The 20,609-nt window shown below is 51.0% G+C and overlaps 1 protein-coding gene across 1 annotated transcript; it reads right to left on the bottom strand.

Moving 5' to 3' along the window:
- Positions 1-5,953: 5,953 nt before the first annotated feature.
- Positions 5,954-15,978, bottom strand: LOC142911182 (catenin delta-2-like). Its single transcript, XM_076060284.1, has 6 exons — positions 15,959-15,978; positions 14,933-15,113; positions 14,104-14,248; positions 13,617-13,815; positions 13,388-13,505; positions 5,954-7,622 (listed from the first exon to the last, which is right to left on the bottom strand). Exons 1-6 carry the CDS (start codon positions 15,976-15,978, stop codon positions 7,533-7,535), a joined length of 753 nt encoding a protein of 250 aa, XP_075916399.1. The 3' UTR covers positions 5,954-7,532.
- Positions 15,979-20,609: the final 4,631 nt, after the last annotated feature.

The raw sequence follows: 20,609 nt of genomic DNA, 5'->3' as shown, positions 1-20,609 counted from the left end.
TGTGTGTGTATCAGTCGCTGTGTGTGTGTGTAGGTCGATGTGTTTGTGTGTGTGTGTCAGTCCAAGGGTGCGTGTCAGTCCATGTGTGCGTGTATCAGTCGCTGTGTGTATGTTAGTTGATGTGTGTGTGTGTGTTAGTCAATGTGTGTGCATGGCTTCATGTCAGTGTGTAAGTCAATGTGCGTTTGTGTGTCTATGTGTGTCAGTCGATGTGTGTGTGTACGTCCATGTGTATGTGTGTGTCAGTCCATATGTCTCTATGTTTATCCACATGTGTGTGTGTGTAAGTCCATACATCTACTTTAGATACACATGTGTGTGTATCTAAAGTCGATCTCTGTGTGTCAGAGTCCATATGTGTGTAGGGCAATGTGTGTGTCAGTCTATTTACGTGTGTGCGAGTCTATGTGTGTGTGTGTAAATCGATATGTGTGCGTGGGTCCATGTGTGTGTATATACGTCCATGTGTGTGTGTGTCTTACTCGATATGTGTGTGTGTGTAATGACATGTGTTTTTACGTCAATGTATGTGTGAGTTCCCTTTGTCTGTGTGTGAGTCGATGTGTGTGTGTGAGTCGCTATATGTGTGTATGTCGATATGTGTGTGTAACTCCATGTGTGTGTATCTAAAGTGGATGTCTATGTGTGTGTAAGTTCATATGTGTAAGTCGATGTCTGTCTGTGTGAGTCTATATGTGTATGTGTGTGCGCGTGTAAGTCGATGTGTTTCTACGTGTGTGGGTCGATGTCTGTGTGTAACTTGATGTGTGTGTCTATCTTTTTCGCCCGGGCAACGCCGGGTACTTACCGCTAGTAAGTACATAGTTTAGTCCTTGTTCAGTGTCTACTCGACGCTTCTTGGCTTGTCTCTTTTATTCATAAAAAATGGAGCATCTCTTGACACCGTCAAGCAATAGTCTGCAAGCATTGATGGGGCTCCATTGACCCCGATAGCGTTTCTCCATTATTGCAATGTCCTGGGTGAAATCGCTCGCGATGCTCGTTGCTCGCTGCTCCGCAATTCGGTGAGAAAAAATCTAGATGATGAGAGTGCAAAAAGTGTATCTTTAGTGACATGGTGCAAACCAAGGCTTTTGTATGCCTTGAGGTTTTCCACCTACTCCCCTGTAGTTGCCTGCCTTGTTGTTTCCGAGAAAATGTTGCCACTAACTGGAAAGCTTTCCATGCCGTCTTTTCCTTTGCCACGCAGCGCACTGTCAAATGCGTCATCCCGAAAAAGTTCACGAATCTGAGGACCAACAAAGACACCTTCCTTTATCTTAGCTTCACTTTGAGAATTTTTCCACAGCGGTACTTGGAAGTTGCTTGTGTTTTGTCCATGGCTTTGACAAAGTTCTTCATCAGACCCAGCTTGTGGTCTGATGATGGGGGGTGGTGGGTGCGTCAGCAGTTCTCCTGCTGCGTTTGTCTCACCTGAAGACGGTCGCTTGGGTTGCCATTGAAACGTCACGTGATCTATTTATTTTCTACCTACTACGTGACGACTTTGCCGAAATAACCAAAGGGTATGGATTGCTGCAGTCACGAAAGCTTCAAATGAAGATTGCTGTACTTATAAATGGGTCCATTGCATTTTTTGTTATAATTATTTCTCAAAAAGGTATTTGTACTAAATTGCTGCCAAAAAACTATTTTGAATCCGTGACTCATCAAACGAGGATTCATACTTTCATTCAGATTTAAAGGTTGCTGGACCCAGTTGTATAGTGGAGGTGTTAGTCATGGCATAGCCTGAGTAAGCTGTAAATGTTGGTCTTTTTGTAATCTTCTATAGCGGACAAGTGACAATTTACTATGAAGCATCGTTGTGTCCCAAGATCTTAAAAAAACATGGCAGGCTTCCAATTTCTAGATGAGTCCAAGTAAAGGGCTGTTCAACCGAGCATGGGCAACAATCACATGCTGGTGACCTTGGCAATGGAGAGGAAAATCCCAACGTCTGTGACGGGGGCCATTCTCCATCGGAGAACCACTGTGGATTTCCACCAAAGTCTTACAGTGTTCACCAGCATGTGAACATATTAATAAAATAATTAGAGATACAATTTCAGTGATTAATAACGAAGATCAGGCAATGAAATCGTTCCGTTGTGTAGGCGCCAGGTGAATTATTGTATTGCAGAATCACGAGAGAAAGCGCCGCATTGGGAAGTCCTTTGTCCAGTAGCCGGTTAACCATGGAGCGTGGCTGAAAATTACGGTGAACACATTAGGACAGTGGTTCTTAACCTTGTTGGAGGTACCGAACCCCACCAGTTTCATATGCGCATTCACCGAACCCCTCTTTAGTGAAAAATAAAATGTGATTTTTTTCAAATTCAAGACATAGATATGTTTTTTACTGGTACACAAAATGAGCCGTGCATGAACATTACCTTGTTCAAAGAATAAAACCAACACAATGCATAAACTCACAACAAATTACATACCTGGAAATCAATGTGACTTCTGCTGTTGCCTTTGAGAGATCAGTTCAGATATGCGTGGCTTCACCTTGGCAAGTGCCACTCTCATGTCATTTTCACAGCAAAGTCTGTTCCTTTTCTTCGTTTTTATGTCCAGCATCCTCGAAAAGGATTGCTCACAAAGATATGTTGTAACAAATGGTATAAAAAATCCAGGGCTTTCTTAGCAATAACTGGATACACCAAAACGTTGAGAGCGTTGTTGTTCTGAAGAGTTGCTGTTGAACCTGGCTCTGCTGAATTTCAATGATTTCGTCGAGGAATTCATCATTGACATCTGCTGTTTCAACAGAAAACGTGAACGGCTGTCTCACCCATGCTGGATATGACTCTCTTGTAGGGAAATATCCGTCGAGAGACTTTGCAAGCTCATCTAAGTGCGTGGCAATTGTTTGCTTCAGTTCCGTGGATACAGAAATATCTCCGATTCCAGACACATCTTCGATCTTACTTGCACAGTCGTCCAGAAGCGGGAAGTTTGCGAAGTTATTGTTCTCTGTTCGTCGTTTCCATAACGGTAGCTTTTTTTGAAAAGCCTTCAGGTGTTCTTCCGCTTCCATGATATTGACTCCACCACCCTGCATCTGCTGATTGAGATGATTGAGAGCTGCGAATATATCAGCCATGTACGCTAAAATGAGAATGAACTCAGGATTTTTGAAGCAATCTGCATGGCAGTGTTGGTGCTCTTGCAAAAACAGGGCTAATTCCACACGCATGGCAAAAACACGATTCAGCACCTGTCCCCGGGATAACCACCGAATATTAGAATGGAGCAGAAGTACCTCAAATTCAGAGCCCATTTCTTTACACAGCTCACTGAAGATGCGGTGCCTCAGAGCACTTTTTCGCACATAGTTCACACATTCCACCACAGTTTTTAATACTTCTGCCATTTTTGGAGGTAAGGTTTTTGTTGCCAACGCATGCCTGTGCAGAATACAATGCGTCACAATGATGTGTGGTGCATCGGCCTTTACTAGCGCACCAAAACCAGACTTTCTTCCCAGCATGACTGGAGCTCCGTCCGTACAAACTGCAGAAACCATATCCCATGAAAGATTGTTGTCTCTGAAGAAGTCATCCACAAGCTTCTTCACATCGGCTGCCTTCGTTGTTGTTGTAAGAGGCTTACAAAATAAAAACTCTTCTTTAATCATGTCGTCTTTCACATAGCGTACAAAAACAGCAAGCTGGCTTAGATCAGAAACGTCTGTGGTTTCGTCGAGTTGAAGGCTGAATTTTGCCGGGCTTGAAATCAGATCCGCGACTACTTGAGCCAAGATGTCTTTACTCATGTCTTCTATTCTGTCACTGACGGTGTCATTTGAAAGGGGAATTTAGGATAATTTACCTTCGGCCGCTGTTCCGAGTATCAGATTCGCCATCTTTAATGCAGCTGGTTTCACAAGTGTTTCACCAATTGTGTGTGGCTTGCCCTGCTTTGCGATCAGGTAAGCAACTTCGTACGATGCTGTCAGGATCGGTTTGTTAACAGGTACAAATCCAAGAGCAGGCAGAGTGGCCCTTTCAATCTGGCTCTCTTCACCCTGAATTCAGCAAGTGTTGTGTTCTTGTATTCCCCATCTCCATGCAGCTTCAAGAAGTGTTCCTTTAGTTTTGCCGGTGCAAGACTAGAGTTGCTCAACTTGGCGTTGCAAATCATGCAGATAGGACGCTCACTCCCATCACGTTCCGTGATACATGAGAATCCATGTTGTACATATTCGTCCGACCACTTTCTTCTTTTGCCCGACATAGTTAGTATGGATAAAATATTAAAGAAATCACACGACGTACGACAACAGTCACACGTTGACTACTGAGTACGCACTAAATTCCCCGCAGCGCTGATTGGCCAAGCAGTGTAGCATGATCATCTGCAGCCAGTGATGGCCAAGCGGGCCGTGTGTGTCATCACAAATTTACACAATAATTCAAGTGTGTCCGGACCTCCGTGGCGGGGGCTCTGCCGAACCCCTGAGATCGACTCACCGAACCCCTGGGGTTCGATCGAACCCAGGTTAAGAACCACTGCATTAGGACTTTTATAACGCAGTCACAGACACTAGGTCCCATGGATTTTAATGGCCATTCACTGGCACTGGATGCTAAATGTTTTCGAGTACAGAAGGAACAAGACCTGCTTTCAAATAAGCTGTAACAATAAAGTAATCCTCTACAACCATTAATTTGTGTAGTGCACTGTTATGTCATTAACCTGTTTCCCTCTTTATTCAAGAAAGGGATGCCAATCATCTCGATTTAAACAACCAACTGTTAGGTTTTTGAAAGTGATACTAATTTTTTAAAAATAATAGATATCCAATCAGTATATACACTACCGCATTTTCCCGCATATAACCCACGGGGTATACAACTTTTTACAAACAAACAAGACCCTGCGGGGTATATGGAGGTGCTGGCTATCCCAGAAATATTTTACACGTGTGACAAGTCATGACTCGTTTACAGTTTTTAATGGTAGGACTATCCACTATGCAACACTTACCTTTGACTGAAGCACTGCTGAATAAACCACTCACACTAATATTGCACGTTATCACTTTTAAATGATTCGAATTGTTTGTACAATGAAATGATGTTTGAAGTGGGCGTACTTTGTTTACCGGCGACAGGAGAGCTGGGGGAGAGGTGGGGGGTGGGCGAGGCCACGGCGTTACCGTAGTGCCGCTATTGTCTGCGCAGTGCGCAATCTACCAGTGCTAAAACTACTTACTTATCTACAAGTTACGTGTTACTTATTTATTGGATATTCACTTTTCTTACTTATTTACTGTTTTAAGTTCACTCGTTTCCGGTTAGTTTGTTTTCTTTATTGCAAGTTATGATTTTAATGTTAACAATTGATAGTGTAATGTATTACAAATGTAAACTTCGTTTTAATGATGGAATTAAGCTGCGGTAACGACGTTAAATCTATGAATGCATGCGGGGTATATGGAGGTGCGGGGTGTCTGAAATTTTGATTCAAAGCTTTTGTGACTGCAGTAATTCATATTCTTAGCTCTTTCGGTAAAGTCACGTTAAAGGGAAACAACAAAATAATAAAATATATATTAAACAATAAAAATTCTCACGTTTCGGCCATAACACAAACGGTCATCATCAGGTGTGAAAAACCAACGGCAAGAAACATTTGAAAGAAGTGTCGGTTTTACACAAAATGCTATTTTTGCGGGGTATATGCGTCCGCAGGCTATATGCGGGAAAATACGGTACCAACCTTCACATTGTATGTCGAGCACTCTAAAAACAGTCTTACTGCCCTAGACTTCATGCAGACATGTGAAACCTGGTCGCGTGATCACATGAAAGTGATAATAAAATTACTCATCTTGCTATCCCACCTATTTATGAAAGCCACCGTCAAGGAAACAACTCCATGTGTGGAATGTTCTCAATTCCCTAACCCACCAGCAAAGAAACAACACGAAACAAACTGCTTTATTTTACATTGTCGTCAATGTTTATTTAATTACAACACCGTAACGTCACAAACCACGAGAGCATACAAAAGTGGGGCCAACACCAAAGAGCAATAATACGACACGATCTAACCCAAAAACAACGTCTATTATGGTCAACGTTGGTCACGGAAGCCTACAACTTCTGGATGTTAATGTAGATGTTTATTGTTCACGTTGTTATTCCTCGTTATTAAAGAAGCCTACTACTACTGGACGTTAAACAGAATTGCAGACGGTTTTTTTTTTTATTGGTCACTGGGTGTTGGCCGTGAGAAGGAATCGAACTCGGGTGTCCGGGGGTTCGTAGCGCGGCACAGTGCTGACCGCTACTACAACTACCGCTCCCCACCGCTCGTTCAAGCAGCAGCAAGGCAATGACGAGCATATATCACTCGCACTGAGACTTAAACATCATGAAACTATGTCCTAATTGGCATATCTATAAAAAACAATCAAACTGTGTTGACTATGTAGATTAGTGACTGCAAGGGTTGCGATTCGAATCTATGCATCAATTAGATTTGAAGCTCAATGATACTGGTAGGAACCTCCTGGTTACACCACCAGCCCACAGGGGATTATTGTGTCCGTCCGTCCGTCGTGCATCTAAAAATGGGAGGGGTGGGGCTGGGTGGAGAGGGGAGGATGGGGAGGGGCTGGGTGGGGAGGGGAGGGTGGGGAGGGGCTGGGTGGGGAGGGGAGGGTGGGGAGGGGCTGGGTGAGGGGTGGGAGGGGTGGGGCTGGGTGGGGGAGGGGAGGGGCTGGTCACCCCGTGGTGCCCTTATTAAACTCAACGTGTAACCTACTCACGCCGGCTAGTGCCCGCCCTCACAGTCGGGCATATTTGCGGAATACACCACGTGGTGGTGCCGTTGACCCTGGCCATTGACCGAGCAACCCAACGTTCCTACCAGCTCCCTCTGCAAGAGAATGTGTTTGTTCATAAACCCACTGGACTATTTGGTTACCAGGTGGACGGCGGAACAATTTCATTCTAGGAATAGATTGCGTCGAGTCAAATTGCATTCTGAGTGTGTGGCGTGTGCCAAGTGCATTCATTGCATGTGCGATGAAGACTTGTCACACTTATCTTGAGATGGTTTCTTTACTGTAGAGACGCGTTCACTCAAACAGGCGGAGACCTCCACTGCAACAGCCCCGATTCTCCCACGCATCTCCCCAATTCCCGAACGGTCTCGCTTGTTCCAGAGGCTCGCTCCACCGGCAGATTCTACCGTCGTTACCTCATTCCCGTAGCCCACCAGTCGAACGACATCAACATCTTTAACAACAAAATCAACATCATCAACATCATCAAAATCAACATCATCAACAACAACATCATAAACATCAACAACCAAATCAACAACAACAATGCCACAGCCACGACTGCTCCTACTACCGCTGCTACTGCGGCCGCTGCGACAGACGCCACTGCTGCCACTGCTGCCACAGCTGCCACTGCTGCCACAGCTGCCACTGCTGCCACAGCTGCCGCTGACTCCGCTGCTGCTCGAGAAATCTTTGTGACAGGAAGTGCTCCCTGTCCCAGCCGTCATTCTTGTAGCTGGCGTGGAGCTTGCGGTGAGCCCAGAGAGCGGTGAGCAAAGCCCTCGCTGCAAATACATCCTGGCTCCATGCCGTCCTGACGCAGCACACACACACACACACAGATGCACAAAGGTAAAGACAAAGATCCCCCGTGTAGCCTTAACAGACTGTAGGGGCGAGTGCTGTTAGCGAGCACCTATGAAGGCCGGCACAGTACACGAGGGGGTGGGTGGCCAGCACCACGCCCGGCCGCCTTTGTCTCCCCAGTGGCGATGTTTACACACAGCACCAGGTACTCATTTGAGGCTGAGTCGACCTAGGGGAGGCCCAGGACCGGGACGGGTTCAAATAATCGTCACCGGTGTTGGCCGTTAGCGGGAATCGAGTCGCCGGGTTCGTAGCGCAGCGTAGCGCTAACCACTACACTACCGCTCCCAAGACACACACACAGACACACACACATACACACACATACACACACAGACACACACACAGATATATACACACAGATACACACAGACACACACAGATACACACAGACACACACAGACACACACAGACACAGACACACACAGACACACACAGACACAGACACACACAGACACACACGGACACACAGATACACACAGACACACAGAAACACACAGACACACACAGACAGACCAAAGATCAAAGATCCCCCATATAGCCTTAACAGACTGTAGGGGCAAGTGCTGTTAGCGAGCACCTATGAAGGCCGGTAACGGTACACGAGGGGGTGGGTGGCCAGCACCACGCCCGACCGCCTTTGTCTCCCTAGTGGCAATGTTTGCACACTGCACCAGGTACTCATTTGAGGGTGAGTCGACCTAGGGGAGGCCCGGGACCGGTTAAGATAATTGTCACTTGTGTTGGCCGTGAGCGGGAAACGAACCCGTGTCGCCGGGTTCATAGCGCAGTGCGCTAACCGCTACACTATCGCTCCCCCCACACAGACAGACACACACAGACACACAGATACACACAGACACACACAGACACACACAGATACACACAGACACACACAGATACACACAGACACACACAGATACACACAGACACACACAGACACACACAGAGATACACAGACACACACACAGACACACACACACAGACACACACACACACAGACACACACAGACACACACACACAGACACACACAGACACAACAACCGCCATTCGCCACTAAGTGGCGGTGACGTCACCACGACGCTTGTGCCAGGCCATGTGCACCCTGAGGCCACGTGAAGTGTCGAACGCCCGCTGGCAGGAGGTCACGGGGCAGACCCAGGTGCCACGGGTCGACTGACTGAGATGACTGGCTGATGCACCACCTGTGCCCCCTACTGTGCCAACCTGCTGTGCTTTAGCCACCCGGCGCTCCGCTCGTTGTTGTGAGCGTCGCTCCTCCGCCCTCCGTTGTTGTTGGAGGGCGACTACCTCCAACTGCCCAGTAGCATCCTTCACGAGCCTCCTCCACAGAGGTCGATCTTGACACCGCTGGTACCAGTCATCGGCAAGTCCACTCAGCTCCACGTCCTCCTGTACCACATCACTCCATCTCTTCTCTAGCCCGTGCCGCGGCCGCTTAGCCCCCTCAATCCGGCCGAACAAAAGCTGTTTCGGCATGCGTTGGCTGGGCATGCGGGCTACATGACCCAGCCATCGCAGCCTTCCCCGCCGGAGGAGCTCACCGATGGGACCCTGCCCAGATCTTTCAAGGATTTGTGAGCTCCTCACACAATCCAGCCTGGTTAAACCCAGGATGGATTGTAGGCAGGCCAGCCTAAATGTTTCTAACCGGCGAAGATGTTCCATTAGGGGGGTCCACGTTTCGCAAGCGTAGAGAAGGGAGGGAATGACCGTGGCCGAGAAGACCTGAAGCTTAGTGCGGAGCGACAGACCAGGTAGCTTCCACACAGCGTTACGCAACCGATGAAAAGATATTGCCGCTCGACTGATTCGGAGTGAGACCTCTGCTGTTAAACTGGAGCCGGTCATGAGCACACTGCCCAGGTATGGGAAACTCATACTCTTTGGTTCTATTCGGTAAAGTCACGTAGGTAAAAAATAAATATGGGAATCTCTCTACTCTCTCCACAACTGCCCCATCACCGATTGGGAGTTGTGGGGGTGGAGTGTCCGATGGTACAAAATACCCAGGCAGGTGCTTAGTTTTGGTGGGGGTGATGGTAAGGCCCCATCTCTTAGTGGCACACTCCAGTCTCAGCAGCCAGCATCTCCAACTCCTCCTCTGAATGAGCAGCAATTACCAAATCATCGGCATACATAACGTGGTTGAGCAATAGGGAGCCATCCCTTGACCGCACCTGGGCATCGATCAGCCTCCCTTATATCTGTACCAAATGGAGATTCCCCCGGTACAGCTATTGAAGGCTTCACGAACTACGTGGTCAAAATAGATGTTAAATAATGTGGGAGCCAGAGGACATCACTGTCGCACCCTGGCCACGAAGTTCTACCCGGGCCCGCTCACCATCATGAAGGTCCTTAATGACCATGAGCAGAGGGTTAGGGACTCCGAAAGCACTAAGAACAACCCAGAGCCCAGGCCTACTGATGGTATCATAGGCCTTGAGCAGGTCAAAAAAGCAGAGATGTAGAATTTCCTACACTTCTGCTGTAGCAGACCGATAGAAAATATGGCATCTTTGCAGGACCGCCCTTTCCTGAAACCGCAATGGGGCTCTGCAAGCCTCGCCTCAGCGTGCCTGGCAAGGCGATGTTGAATAATCCTTGCCATGACCTTTCCCAGCACACTGAGGCATGAGATGCCCCTGTAGTTGTTACAGTCTGTGCGGTCCCCCTTCTTAAAGAGGGGGACCACCAGGGCATCCTTCCAATCCTGCGGAACCCGTCCAGTGGTCCAGACTGCTGTTATGATGTCATATAGGGCAGTCTGTGCACAAACGCCACCCTCCCTCAGCATTTTGCTTGGGAGATAATCTCTACCCAGTGCCTTTCCTGGTCTCAGACTCCGGATCGCCTTCAGTACTTCTTCAACAGATGGCACCTCAGCCAGCCACTCACAGGGGGTGACTTCCTCTTCCAATATATGAGGCACCGCAGCCTCAGCAGGGTTATCCCCACTTTGTCCCACGATGTTTTCCAGGTTGGGGGATTTCCCCTCCCCCAGGACCTCCGAAAAATGCTCAGCAAATCTGCAAACCTGTTCCTGGGGGTCGGAGATTGGGTCACCGTTCTTTCTCTTATTGATGGTAATAGGTGTGGCGCTGCAGGTTACTTTTTTTGATGGAGTTAAATAGGAATTTGTGATCGCAGGCCATTGGGGCAGACTCCATCTCCTCAGCAACCTGCAACCACCAACCATCCTTGAGGCGCCTCACGGCTCTACGAACCTCTGAGCGAAGGCTGCGGTAAGCCTCCTCATTCTCTGACATGGGATGTTGTAGATGATGAGAGTGGGCCTGTCGCTTTTTCTCAGCCAGCCTGAACACCTCCTTTGTCAGCCAGGGTCTCTGAGGAGGTCTGGACCGTGTACCCAAAGAAGCCATTGCAGCTGCATAAGCCACAGTCCTAAACCTCGCCCATTTCCCCTCGACATGAGGAGGTTTGGGATGATGCCAACCCCAGCTGCAAGCGATGATTAAATTCTCGCTTGAAACTTTAATCTGCTAGCTGAGACCATGCCACTATGGGTTTGAATGGGGTCCTGGGTGTACACCCACCACCGGAGTGGAAGAATGGCAGGCGCATCTTAAAAATGACAAGTCGATGGTCAGTGGGCAGATCAGCTCCTGGTGTCAAGGACATGGGCCCGCATCCACTGTTACGTCACAATGTAGTCCAGCAGATGTTCTTGCTTGTGTAGTGACTGTGATTGTCACTGTGTGGTGCCGGGCTTACGAAACCGCGGCGGATAATGTCTTGGCAATATGTGTAGTCCGCTTACTGGGCGAAGTACCAGCCCTCACGGGGCTTGGGTGAGCACTGTGCAGCGTGGAGGCACTAACGTGCAGTGTGCGGTGCGGGCTCCCGGTGAGGGAGCGAGAGGGAGTGTCAGCCAGGCAGGGTTACGTTGGGACATGATACGCTGGTTGGCCTGCCCACACGTGACCGGATGATATTGGAGGGGGGCCTCCGGTGGACGGGGGCCGCTGGGCGGTCACGTGGTATAGCAGAGCTCTCGGGGAGCCTTCGGGAAAGAGCCGGAGAGATCTGGAAGGTGGGCGGGGCGAGGGGCGGAGCCAACCCCAGCCCAGGCCGATATAACGGGGGCCCCGGTAGGGGCTCGGGGTTCTTCGTGTTGCTGGTGATGAAGATCCACGTCGGGTTGAAGAAGCCTCTAGCCACGTGGTCCGGGACCCAGCTTGTGGTCTGGGGCGGGATAGCGAACCGCGTCTAGTTCTGCCGTAGCGTGGCTCGATGAGCATTCAACACCCAGGTGTAGGTTGTGTTACGTTACGTTGAGTTTCTGAATAAAGTGTTGCTCCCAAGACAACGTCTGCGACTCAGTTGGACTCGCTACACTTGGACCTGGCATGCATCCATGATGTTGTGTGGATGTGCCGATGCCGGAACAGCGTGTTGGTAATTACAAGCCCATGGGCTGCACAACAATCTATCAGTCTCTTACCGTTGTTATTGAGCTGATCTGGCCCATGCCCTCCAATCACTCCAGACCAGGTGCTAGCATCATGACCAACTCGGGCATTGAAGTCACCCAACAAGATGACTCTATCCCGAGGGGCCACTTTAGCCAGTATCTGTGACAGGAGGTCATAGAAGCCATCTGACTCATCGGCCTTGCCTGCATCCCTCCAGATGTTCGTCTTCAGTGGGGGCATACATAACCATGACCACCACTCCTCGCCTCTGGTTGATGGGAAGGCGAGCCCAAAGTAGCCTGGGGATTACAGCAACCCACACCTGACCGCCACACTCCCACGCCCCCTTCATTCTTTTGTTCAGAAGAAGAGCCACTCCCTGTTGTTTGGCAGTCTCCTGCCCCGAGTAAAGGACTGTCCACCCCTCATGGTGGCAGGAGCCAGAGCCGGTCCCCTGGACCTCCTGAATACCAGAGATGCAGGCGGTACCAGTCCAGCTCCCAACAAAAGAATGGAAGCCTCTCCTCCGCAGTGAGCATTCGAACATTCCACGTGGCCATCTGTAGAGGCTTTTTGTTGTTCCAGGAGAAGCCCCGAGGGTAAAGATTCAATCTCCTCGCTCCGCCAAATGGGGTTTGGCCAGGAGACGTCATAGACGCCCGTACCCCTGGTGCCTCCGGCACAAACTTAATAAATGCATTACCTCGTATTTTAGTGGTAGTTAATTGAAAGTGGAGGGGTTACCAGTCCCTCGCACTGGTCCAAAGCCCCCTTTTGGCCGCTGTGGTGGTAACAAATGCCATGAAGGGAAAGGCCAATCTAAATTGGCCCTCCCCCCACGGCACTGCCCACCACAACATTGCCATCCGGCACCTCGAGGAGGTAGGGGGTTGTTTTTGCCGGACAATACACACACACGGACATACATACACACACACATACATCCACACACGAGTACACACATACACACACATACACAAAGACCCTCCATATAGCCTTAACAGACTGTAGGGGCAAGTGCTGTGAGGGGGTTGGTGGCAAGCACAATGCCCGACCACCTTTGTCTGCCCAGTGGTGATGTTTACACACCACCCAAGGTACTCATTTGAGGCTGAGTACACCTAGGGGAGGCCCAGGACCATTTCAGATAATCGTCACCGGTGTTGGCCACGAGCGGGAATTGAACCCGGGTCGCCGGGTTCGTAGCGCTAACCACTACTTTACCACTACCCATCTTGGTGTGGGGGTCACCTGAGTCTCGATGTTGTGGCCTTTGAGTGCCGAGCGGATGAAGTGCAGCACGCAGTCCACCAGCCCCTCACACTGCCGCATGCTCAGCCGCCTGTCCGGGTCTGCCGAGCTCAACTCCCTGCAACGTCACCGCCGTGACGTGAACCCTGACGTCCCCGTCACGTCAACCGCGACATTCCCGTCGCGTCCACCGCGACGTCCCCGTCACGTCTGCCTCGGCGCGCCTTACCGCAGGCACGCCAGGGCGTTGCAGAACGCCGCGGAAGGCGAGGCGGGCGAGCTGGGTGAGGAGGGTGATGAGGGTTTGTCTCCAACGTTGCTCCTCCAGCCGCTCTCTGGCACCAGCACGAGCTCCACCAGCGCCGGGAGGCAGAGCTCCACCAGCGCAGCCCTCAGAGGCTCGTGGCACGACAGGTTCCACAGCGTGCCTGGGGTAGGGGTGGCGAGGGTGGGTGGGTGGTGAGTGTGAGTGGTGAGTGTGGGTGGTGAGCATGGCGAGAGTGGTGAGCCTGGTGAGCGTGGTGAGCGTGGTGAGAGTGGTGAGCGTGACGAGCGTGGCGAGCATGGGTGGTGAGTGTGGGTGGTGAGTGTGGGTGGTGAGTGTGGGTGGTGAGCGTGGGTGGTGAGCGTGGGTGGTGAGTGTGGGTGGTGAGAGTGGGTGGTGAGTGGTGAGTGTGGGTGGCGAGAGTGGGTGGTGAGTGTGGGTGGGTTGCTACCGGTGATCTTCTCCAGGGTGTGAGGGTTGTGAGTGCGTCCCAGCAGGCTGGCGAAGGCCGCGATGCCTCCATTGTTGCAGAGGGCCAATGCGCCAACATGGTTGGAGCTGAGGACTTGCAACACCTCACATGCATACGCACGCACCTGTGGGGGCACGGGGAGATGAGGAGATGCACAAACAACAACCGCCATACGCCACCAAGTGGCGGTGATGTCACCACGACGCTTGTGCCAGGCTATGTGCACCTTGAGGCCACGTGAAGTGTCGAACGCCCGCTGGCAGAAGGTCAAGGGACAGACCCAGGTGCCACGGGTCGACTGACTGAGATGACTGGCTGATGCACCGCCTGTGCCCCCTCCTGTGCCAACCTGCTGTGCTTTAGCCACCCGGCGCTCCGCTCGTTGTTGTGAGCGTCACTCCTCCGCCCTCCGTTGTTGTTGGAGGGCGACTGCCTCCAACTGCCCAGTAGCGTCCTTCACGAGCCTCCTCCACAGAGGCCGATTTTTACACCGCTGGTACCAGTCATCGGGAAGTCGACTCAGCTCCACATCCTCTTGTACCACGTCACTCCATCTCTTCTCTAGCCCGTGCCGCGCACAGACAAAGATACCCCGTATAGCCTTAACAGACTGTAGGGGCAAGTGCTGTTAGCGAGCGCCTTTAAAGGCCAGCACGGCACACGAGGGGGTGGGTGGCCAGCACCATGCCCGGCCGCCTTTGTCTCCCTAGCGGCGATGTTTACACATCGCTCCAGGTACTCATTTGAAGCTGAGTCGACCTACACACACACAGACACATATCCTTGTGCGCCCCACCCGTGGTCTCACCTGGTCGTCGTCCTCACGGTCAGTGAGCAGCGTGAGGAGTGAGCGCGGCGTCCCAGCCGCCCTCACCACTGCCACCGCCCACTCCTCGGGTTGCTCGCAACCACCACTGCCACCACGGCCACCACCCCCACCAACACCACCACCACCGCCACCACCACCACCCCCACCACCACCATCACCACTGCCACCACGGCCACCACCCCCACCAACACCACCACCACCACCACCGCCACCACCGCCACCACCACCACCACCAACACCACCACCACCGCCACCACCACCAACACCACCACCCCACCACCACCAACACCACCACCGCCACCAACACCACCACCGACAACACCACCACCACCAACACCACCGCCACCAACACCACCACCAATAACACCACCACCAACACCACCACCGCCACCACCCCCACCAACACCACCAACACCACCAACACCACCGCCACCACCGTCACCAACACCACCACCACCCCCACCACCACCAACACCACCAACACCACAGCCAGCGGCGGTGGTGTTGGTGGTGGTGCAGCAGCAGCAGCAGCGTCTGAGAGCGCCCAGGAAGCCGAGCCACCAGCGGCACAGCGAGGAGCCAAGCGGCAGTGCGGCAGTAGCAGCAGGGACAGCAGCAGGAGCAGCAGCAGGGACAGCAGGGGCAGCGGCGGCAGGGGCAGCAGGGGCAGCGGCGGCAGGGGCAGCAGCAGCAGGGACAGCAGCAGCAGGGGCAGCAGCAGCAGGGACAGCAGCAGGGACAGCAGCAGCAGGGACAGCAACAGCAGGGACAGCGGGGGCAGCAGGGGCAGCAGCAGCAGCAGGGACAGCAGCAGGGGCAGCAGGGACAGCAGGGACAGCAGGGACAGCAGCAGCAGGGGCAGCAGCAGCAGGGACAGCAGGGGCAGCAACAGGGGCAGCAGGGACAGCGGGGGCAGCAGGGACAGCAGGGGCAGCAGCAGCAGGGACAGCAGGGGCAGCAACAGCAGCAGGGACAGCAGAAGGGTCAGGGCGCAGAGCGTGAGACAGGAAGGCCGCGTTGGCCATGGTGGTGACAAAGTCCTCGACCTGGGGGGGAGGGAGGGGGAGTGGGGGAGTGGTGAGTGTACTAGTGGTGAGTGTACTAGTGGTGAGTGTACTAGTGGTGAGTAGTGGTGAGTGTACTAGTGGTGAGTGTACTAGTGGTGAGTGGTGAGTGTACTAGTGGTGAGTAGTGGTGAGTGGTGAGTGTACTAGTGGTCAGTGTACTAGTGGTGAGTGGTGGGGGTACTAGTGGTGAGTAGTGGTGAGTGGTGAGTGTACTAGTGGTGAGTGTACTAGTGGTGAGTGTACTAGTGGTGAGTGGTGAGTGTACTAGTGGTGAGTGTACTAGTGGTGAGTGGTGAGTGTACTAGTGGTAAGTGTACTAGTGGTGAGTAGTGGTGAGTGGTGAGAGTACTAGTGGTGAGTGTACTAGTGGTGAGTAGTGGTGAGTGGTGAGTGTACTAGTGGTGAGTGTACTAGTGGTGAGTGGTGAGTAGTGGTGAGTGGTGGGTGTACTAGTGGTGAGTATACCAGTGGTGAGTGTACTAGTGGTGAGTAGTGGTGAGTGTACTAGTGGTGAGTAGTGGTGAGTGTACTAGTGGTGAGTGGTGAGTAGTGGTGAGTGTTGAGTAGTGGTGAGTGTACTAGTGGTGAGTGTACTAGTGGTGAGTGGTGAGTGTACTAGTGGTGAGTAGTGGTGAGTAGTGGTGAGTGTACTAGTGGTGAGTGGTGAGTAGTGGTGAGTGTACTAGTGGTGAGTGTACTAGTGGTGAGTGTACTAGTGGTGAGTAGTGGTGAATGTATTAGTGGTGAGTGTACTAGTGGTGAGTGGTGAGTAGTGGTGAGTAGTGGTGAGTGTACTAGTGGTGAGTGGTGAGTAGTGGTGAGTGTTGAGTGTACTAGTGGTGAGTGTACTAGTGGTGAGTAGTGGTGAGTGGAGAGTAGTGGTGAGTGTACTAGTGGTGAGTGTACTAGTGGTGAGTGGTGAGTAGTGGTGAGTGTTGAGTGTACTAGTGGTGAGTGTACTAGTGGTGAGTGGAGAGTAGTGGTGAGTGTACTAGTGGTGAGTGTACTAGTGGTGAGTGGTGAGTAGTGGTGAGTGTACTAGTGGTGAGTAGTGGTGAGTGTACTAGTGGTGAGTGGTGAGTGTACTAGTGGTGAGTAGTGGTGAGTGTACTAGTGGTGAGTGGTGAGTGTACTAGTGGTGAGTGTACTAGTGGTGAGTGTACTAGTGGTGAGTAGTGGTGAGTAGTGGTGAGTGGTGAGTGTACTAGTGGTGAGTGGTGAGTGTACTAGTGGTGAGTGTACTAGTGGTGAGTAGTGGTGAGTGGTGAGTGTACTTGTGGTGAGTAGTGGTGAGTGTACTAGTGGTGAGTGGTGAGTAGTGGTGAGTGTACTAGTGGTGAGTGTACTAGTGGTGAGTAGTGGTGAGTGTTGAGTGTAAACTCACCAGGCGATGCTGAACCCCCCAAACCCGGATCCAACTCCACACGACGAACCGGTTCCAAACACAAGTCGACAAGGTATTGATTCAGACTCTAAGTCGATTCCTCATGCAATTCAATGAGCAATCGAATTCTAATACAACTCTTCAATCCGATTCCCCGTGCAAGTCAATAAGAGTCGATTCTTAATGCGTTTAAAAAGGAGTCGACTCCTCACGAAACAATGTTGAGAATCAATTTATACGGTGGCGTCACGGAGGTAAAATAAAACAAAATAAAAGAAAACAATTAAATCACGACGTTTCGGAGGCAACACAAGTCTCCTTCTTCAGGTGGAACAGACACAGCGGTGTACTAGTGGTGAGTGGTGAGTAGTGGTGAGTGTACTAGTGGTGAGTGTACTAGTGGTGAGTGTTGAGTGTACTAGTGGTGAGTGTACTAGTGGTGAGTGTACTAGTGGTGAGTGTTGAGTGTACTAGTGGTGAGTAGTGGTGAGTGTACTAGTGGTGAGTAGTGGTGAGTGGTGAGTAGTGGTGAGTGGTGAGTGTACTAGTGGTGAGTGGTGGTGAGTGGTGAGTGTACTAGTGGTGAGTGTACTAGTGGTGAGTAGTGGTGAGTGGTGGGTGTACTAGTGGTGAGTGTACTAGTGGTGAGTGTACTAGTGGTGAGTAGTGGTGAGTGTACTAGTGGTGAGTGTACTAGTGGTGAGTAGTGGTGAGTGGTGAGCAGTGGTGAGTGGTGAGTGTACTAGTGGTGAGTGGTGAGTGTACTAGTGGTGAGTGTACTAGTGGTGAGTAGTGGTGAGTGGTGAGTGTACTAGTGGTGAGTGTACTAGTGGTGAGTAGTGGTGAGTGGTGGGTGTACTAGTGGTGAGTGTACTAGTGGTGAGTGTACTAGTGGTGAGTGGTGAGTGTACTAGTGGTGAGTGGTGGGTGTACTAGTGGTGAGTGTACTAGTGGTGAGTGTTGAGTAGTGGTGAGTAGTGGTGAGTGTACTAGTGGTGAGTAGTGGTGAGTGGTGAGTGTACTAGTGGTGAGTGGTGAGTAGTGGTGAGTGGTGAGTAGTGGTGAGTGTACTAGTGGTGAGTGTACTAGTGGTGAGTGGTGAGTAGTGGTGAGTGGTGAGTAGTGGTGAGTGTACTAGTGGTGAGTGTACTAGTGGTGAGTAGTGGTGAGTGTACTAGTGGGGGAGTGGTGAGTGTACTAGTGGTGAGTGGTGGTGAGTAGTGGTGAGTGTACTAGTGGTGAGTAGTGGTGAGTGTACTAGTGGTGAGTGGTGAGTGTGCTAGTGGTGAGTGTACTAGTGGTGAGTGGTGAGTGTACTAGTGGTGAGTGTACTAGTGGTGAGTGTACTAGTGGTGAGTGTACTAGTGGTGAGTGGTGGGTGTACTAGTGGTGAGTGTACTAGTGGTGAGTGTACTAGTGGTGAGTGTTGAGTAGTGGTGAGTAGTGGTGAGTGTACTAGTGGTGAGTAGTGGTGAGTGGTGAGTGTACTAGTGGTGAGTGGTGAGTAGTGGTGAGTGGTGAGTAGTGGTGAGTGTACTAGTGGTGAGTGGTGAGTAGTGGTGAGTGGTGAGTAGTGGTGAGTGTACTAGTGGTGAGTGTACTAGTGGTGAGTAGTGGTGAGTGTACTAGTGGGGGAGTGGTGAGTGTACTAGTGGTGAGTGGTGGTGAGTAGTGGTGAGTGTACTAGTGGTGAGTAGTGGTGAGTGTACTAGTGGTGAGTGGTGAGTGTGCTAGTGGTGAGTGTACTAGTGGTGAGTGGTGAGTGTACTAGTGGTGAGTGTACTAGTGGTGAGTGGTGAGTAGTGGTGAGTGGTGAGTAGTGGTGAGTGTACTAGTGGTGAGTGTACTAGTGGTGAGTAGTGGTGAGTAGTGGTGAGTGTACTAGTGGTGAGTGTTGAGTAGTGGTGAGTGTACTAGTGGTGAGTGTACTAGTGGTGAGTGGTGAGTGTACTAGTGGTGAGTGTGCTAGTGGTGAGTAGTGGTGAGTGTACTAGTGGTGAGTGGTGAGTGTACTAGTGGTGAGTGTACTAGTGGTGAGTAGTGGTGAGTAGTGGTGAGTGTACTAGTGGTGAGTGTACTAGTGGTGAGTGGTGAGTAGTGGTGAGTGGTGAGTAGTGGTGAGTGTACTAGTGGTGAGTGTACTAGTGGTGAGTAGTGGTGAGTGTACTAGTGGGGGAGTGGTGAGTGTACTAGTGGTGAGTGGTGGTGAGTAGTGGTGAGTGTACTAGTGGTGAGTAGTGGTGAGTGTACTAGTGGTGAGTGGTGAGTGTGCTAGTGGTGAGTGTACTAGTGGTGAGTGGTGAGTGTACTAGTGGTGAGTGTACTAGTGGTGAGTGTATTAGTGGTGAGTGTACTAGTGGTGAGTGGTGAGTAGTGGTGAGTGGTGAGTAGTGGTGAGTGTACTAGTGGTGAGTGTACTAGTGGTGAGTAGTGGTGAGTAGTGGTGAGTGTACTAGTGGTGAGTGTTGAGTAGTGGTGAGTGTACTAGTGGTGAGTGTACTAGTGGTGAGTGGTGAGTGTACTAGTGGTGAGTGTGCTAGTGGTGAGTAGTGGTGAGTGTACTAGTGGTGAGTGGTGAGTGTACTAGTGGTGAGTGTACTAGTGGTGAGTAGTGGTGAGTAGTGGTGAGTGTACTAGTGGTGAGTGTACTAGTGGTGAGTGTACTAGTGGTGAGTGGTGGGTGTACTAGTGGTGAGTGTACTAGTGGTGAGTGGTGAGTAGTGGTGAGTGTACTAGTGGTGAGTGTACTAGTGGTGAGTGGTGAGTAGTGGTGAGTGGTGAGTGTACTAGTGGTGAGTAGTGGTGAGTGTACTAGTGAGTAGTGGTGAGTGTACTAGTGGTGAGTGTACTAGTGGTGAGTGTACTAGTGGTGAGTGGTGGGTGTACTAGTGGTGAGTGTACTAGTGGTGAGTGGTGAGTAGTGGTGAGTGTACTAGTGGTGAGTGGTGAGTAGTGGTAAGTGGTGAGTGTACTAGTGGTGAGTGTACTAGTGGTAAGTGGTGAGTAGTGGTAAGTGGTGAGTGTACTAGTGGTGAGTGTACTAGTGGTGAGTAGTGGTGAGTGTACTAGTGGTGAGTAGTGGTGAGTGTACTAGTGGTGCGTAGTGGTGAGTGTACTAGTGGTGAGTGTATTAGTGGTGAGTAGTGGTGAGTGTACTAGTGGTGAGTGTACTAGTGGTGAGTAGTGGTGAGTGTACTAGTGGTGA

The sequence above is a fragment of the Petromyzon marinus genome, unplaced genomic scaffold, assembly GCF_048934315.1.
Source record: "Petromyzon marinus isolate PM22_M1 ecotype Great Lakes invasive population unplaced genomic scaffold, UKy_Petmar_22M1.pri1.0 PM_G_Scaffold_17, whole genome shotgun sequence".
Lineage (NCBI taxonomy): Eukaryota > Metazoa > Chordata > Hyperoartia > Petromyzontiformes > Petromyzontidae > Petromyzon > Petromyzon marinus.
The sequence above is the reverse complement of the archived record's forward strand: the minus strand, read 5'-3'. Positions and strand labels throughout refer to the sequence as shown.